The sequence below is a fragment of the Pseudomassariella vexata genome, assembly GCF_002105095.1.
Source record: "Pseudomassariella vexata strain CBS 129021 chromosome Unknown BCR38scaffold_2, whole genome shotgun sequence".
Taxonomy (NCBI): Eukaryota; Fungi; Ascomycota; class Sordariomycetes; order Amphisphaeriales; family Pseudomassariaceae; genus Pseudomassariella; species Pseudomassariella vexata.
The window spans coordinates 3,275,199-3,278,725 of NW_024467957.1; the positions used below are offsets into that span (position 1 = coordinate 3,275,199).

Below are 3,527 nucleotides of genomic sequence, written 5' to 3' on the forward strand. Positions count from 1 at the left end.
CGTGACTATTGAGTTGACGTCATTGAAAATGGATGAAAACACATATAAAGTCCAAAGTCCAGTGACGCTCAAAATATTTATCACACAATATTTATCACACATATTGATCAACTCTTGCAGTGTCTCAAAAATATTCGATTGACAGCATTCTCATGTGCCCCGTTAGGCCACTCCATACCTACTAAATATAACTAGCCCTCTACCCTCTAATACCCACCTCAACATGGCGCCCGAAAAGCCCCCCACCAACATGCCCCAAGTGTCAGGTTTTTGCACCAACCACAAGGAAAGCTACCCGGCCATCGACCCGCTCAAGGCGAACCTAAGCGGCAAATCGGTCGTCATTACCGGAGCTTCCAAAGGCGTCGGCCGCGCCACGGCCTTGTCCTTCGCCAGAGCCGGCTGCAGCCGCATTGCTATATCCGCTCGGTCCCCCCTCGACTCACTCGAAACAGAACTACGCGCCGCTGCCAAGGAGGCCAAGCGTCCCGAGCTCACTATCGTCAATATGACGGTCGATGTAACCTCGGAAGACGATGTCAAGAAGTACGTCGCGGCCGTAGACGAGAAATTCGGCGGTAAGGTGGATGTGCTCGTCAACAACGCCGGGTACATGGAGGAGTGGGTACCGTTTGCCGAGACAGAACCGTCCAAGTGGTGGCGCAGCTGGGAGGTCAACATTCGGGGTCTGTACCTCTGCGCCCGCCATTTCTTGCCCCTGGTGCTGGCGAGTGAGACCAAGGCGATACTCAACATGTCAAGCACGGGGGCCCATGGCCTGACCCAGGGCGCCAGCGCCTACCAGAGTACCAAGTTTGCCGTCTGTAGATTGGCCGAGTTCATGACCAGCGATCACTGGGACGACGGGCTTGTAGCCATCGCTATGCATCCCGGTGGTCTCCGGACGGAGCTGGGTTTGAACATGCCCAAGTTCATGCACAAGGTGCTTGTCGATGCGCCCGAGCTGCCGGGGGATTTCATGGTTTGGTTAGTGAGTGGAGGTAATGAGAGAAGGGAGTGGTTGAGGGGACGGTATTTGAGTGCCAATTGGGACGTGGACGAGTTGGTGGCCAAGAAGGACGAGATTGTCGAGGGCGACAAGTTGAAGTTTAGACTGGTTTTGTGAGGAAAACGTCCGGGACGGGCATCAGAAAGGAGTTTTGGGGGATTAGAGAAGACATAATCCGTAAATCATGTGATAGCCTTGCTCCAGCTGCCCGTGAAGTGCCATTATAGCCTTTGGAACATGTTGCTGCTCGTGGACGGAGTCGGATTTCTTTGAGAACGAACATGCTCAAGCCGTGCTTATAGTTATAACCTCATCATCGTGAGCTTTTTGACAGTAAACTTAGGCTATGGCTCTGAATCGCAACCAAAGGGTTCATTATGTAGAATTTTGGATATGTTAATATTCCAGTTGAAAGAGATACTATGGATTGATGCCTGAAGCGAAACTATAGGTGTCCTGGACCTCCAACTCTATTACACATCCCCGACAGGGAACATAGTGCTGGCTCCGTTTTCTTTTGGCGGTCAAACCACGAGTACCAACGTGGGATGAAGGCTACTATGAATGGAGCCCAGCTACAAGCATAGTCTGATGATTAGCCGGGTTGGACTTCCTCCAGAGCTGCCCTCAACTTGGCTTTAGAGCGATGTCGGTCTCATTGCCAGTACACTTCAACCCTATGCTGAAGAATTTTTGATATATATTCATAATACATTCATTATTGAAGCGTAGTTCACACTCATCTCGCATATGGCCCCGCAGGCAAGCCCCTCGCTGAGATGATAGTGAAACAACTTGGCCAATCACCTGGTCAAAGGACAACAGGATACCTGCCTCTGCACCCTAAAAGGAATCAAATTTTGGAGAACCAGAAATGTATTTGGGCAACTACAACCGCGGAACCAATATTGCTTCTCTGATTTCGAGGCCGTCTGGGGCGTGGGGAGAAGGGCCCCACCAGCCCCTGAGCTTCTCAAAGATAACAACACAGGCCGATGGTACCCGGGTTGGCGAGTGATAGGGCGCAATCGCCGACGCCGGGAAGGATGACTCGTATATTCGGACAAGACATTGCTATTAAAATTGGTAGTGACCAGTAGTTTTGATGTTATTAATATGCCAAGCAAGTGTTCACATTTCTCCAGTTTTCATCATGGGTTCCCTAGGTCACACATCCAAAATTTCGGCCTTTCAAGAGACCCCGTTACTATTATCAGATGGCATCTTCGATGTGACGAGAAGATATAATGCTGATACGAATCCGAACAAGGCAAATCTTGGTCAAGGATCTTATCGACATGATAATGGCGAGACGTGGATATTGCCGTCAGTGCGTATGGCAAAGGAAGCGATTGCGGACTGTGACCACGAGTATCTGGCCGTCGCTGGACTCAAGTCATTGCGCGATGAAGTGGAAAAGCTCGTGTTAGGCAATACGGCGGCTTTCAAGGAGGGCAGAGTGAGCCCACCATAAAGCAGAATAATGAAGTGGCAAAGGCTAACCCACAGGTGTGCAGGTGGCATCCGTACAATCGCTCTCGGGATCCGGCGCCTTGATGCTGGCAGGTCTTACACTCAAGACATCAAACACCAACATTAAGACCATTTACATCACGGATCCAACCTGGCCTCCGCATGACCTCATCTTTCGATCCCAAGGCTTCGAGGTCAGGACATTGCCGTATTATAAGGACCACTCCTTTGACTTTGAGGCCTACATGGATGTGCTTAAGCAAGCAGAGAGTACCTCAGCCGTCGTGTTACATGCCTGCGCGCATAATCCAACCGGCTGCGACCCAACCCGTGACCAATGGAGGCAGATCGCGTCCGTCATCCGGGAAAGGGGCATATTCCCCATTTTCGACGCGGCATACTTGGGTTTCAACACAGGGTCCGTTGACGAGGATGCCTGGGCTATCCGGTACTTCATCGACGACTTGGGCCTCGAAGCGGGCCTGTGTCTTTCTTTTGCCAAGAGCATGGGATTGTATGGCGAGCGCGTGGGTCTTGTTGCCTTTGTCACCCAAACCCCTGACACGGCAAGGGCCGTATTTACCGTTCTTGAGGTCGCCCAGCGTGGCACCGTCTCGACGCCCCCTGCTTACGGTGCGCACATCGCGAATGCGATTCTGGGCACGCGCACCATTGCTGAGCAGTGGGAAAGGGACTTGATCACCATGTCCAGTCGTATTCGGGGTATGAAGCAGAAGTTGTACGACGAGTTGGTGAGATTGCAGACGCCGGGGGACTGGTCCCATATCGTCAAGGCGACTGGTATGTTTGCGTACCTGGGCCTTACTCTTGCCCAAGTTGAGTATCTTGAAGGTATATTTTCTAATCCCTTCATTGAGCACCATGTTTGGTGGTACTAACAGTACCTTCAGCAAAACATCACATCTACATGGCAAAAACATCAAGGATATCAGTTGCAGGGCTTAATGATAGCAATATCGGTTATTTCGCTCGTGTCCTCGATCAGACTGTCCGCGAAACCTCAGGTATCGTACCCGCGAATTAA

At 51.2% G+C, this 3,527-nt stretch overlaps 2 protein-coding genes across 2 annotated transcripts; both read left to right on the top strand.

The window, feature by feature from the left end:
• BCR38DRAFT_421993 (uncharacterized protein) lies at positions 1-1,378 on the top strand. The gene has a single exon (XM_040859477.1). The coding sequence runs from the start codon at positions 224-226 to the stop codon at positions 1,124-1,126; it is 903 nt and encodes a 300-aa protein (XP_040720351.1). The 5' UTR covers positions 1-223; the 3' UTR covers positions 1,127-1,378.
• Positions 1,379-2,162: 784 nt separating this feature from the next.
• Positions 2,163-3,527, top strand: BCR38DRAFT_406014 (aspartate aminotransferase; the record flags this gene model as incomplete). Its single annotated transcript, XM_040858008.1, has 3 exons — positions 2,163-2,468; positions 2,527-3,334; positions 3,394-3,527. 3 exons carry the CDS (start codon positions 2,163-2,165, stop codon positions 3,525-3,527), a joined length of 1,248 nt encoding a protein of 415 aa, XP_040720352.1.

Excerpts from the sequence above, each read along its gene's own strand:
- BCR38DRAFT_421993 (XM_040859477.1), top strand. The coding sequence starts at position 224 with ATGGCGCCCGAAAAGCCCCCCACCAACATGCCCCAAGTGTCAGGTTTT.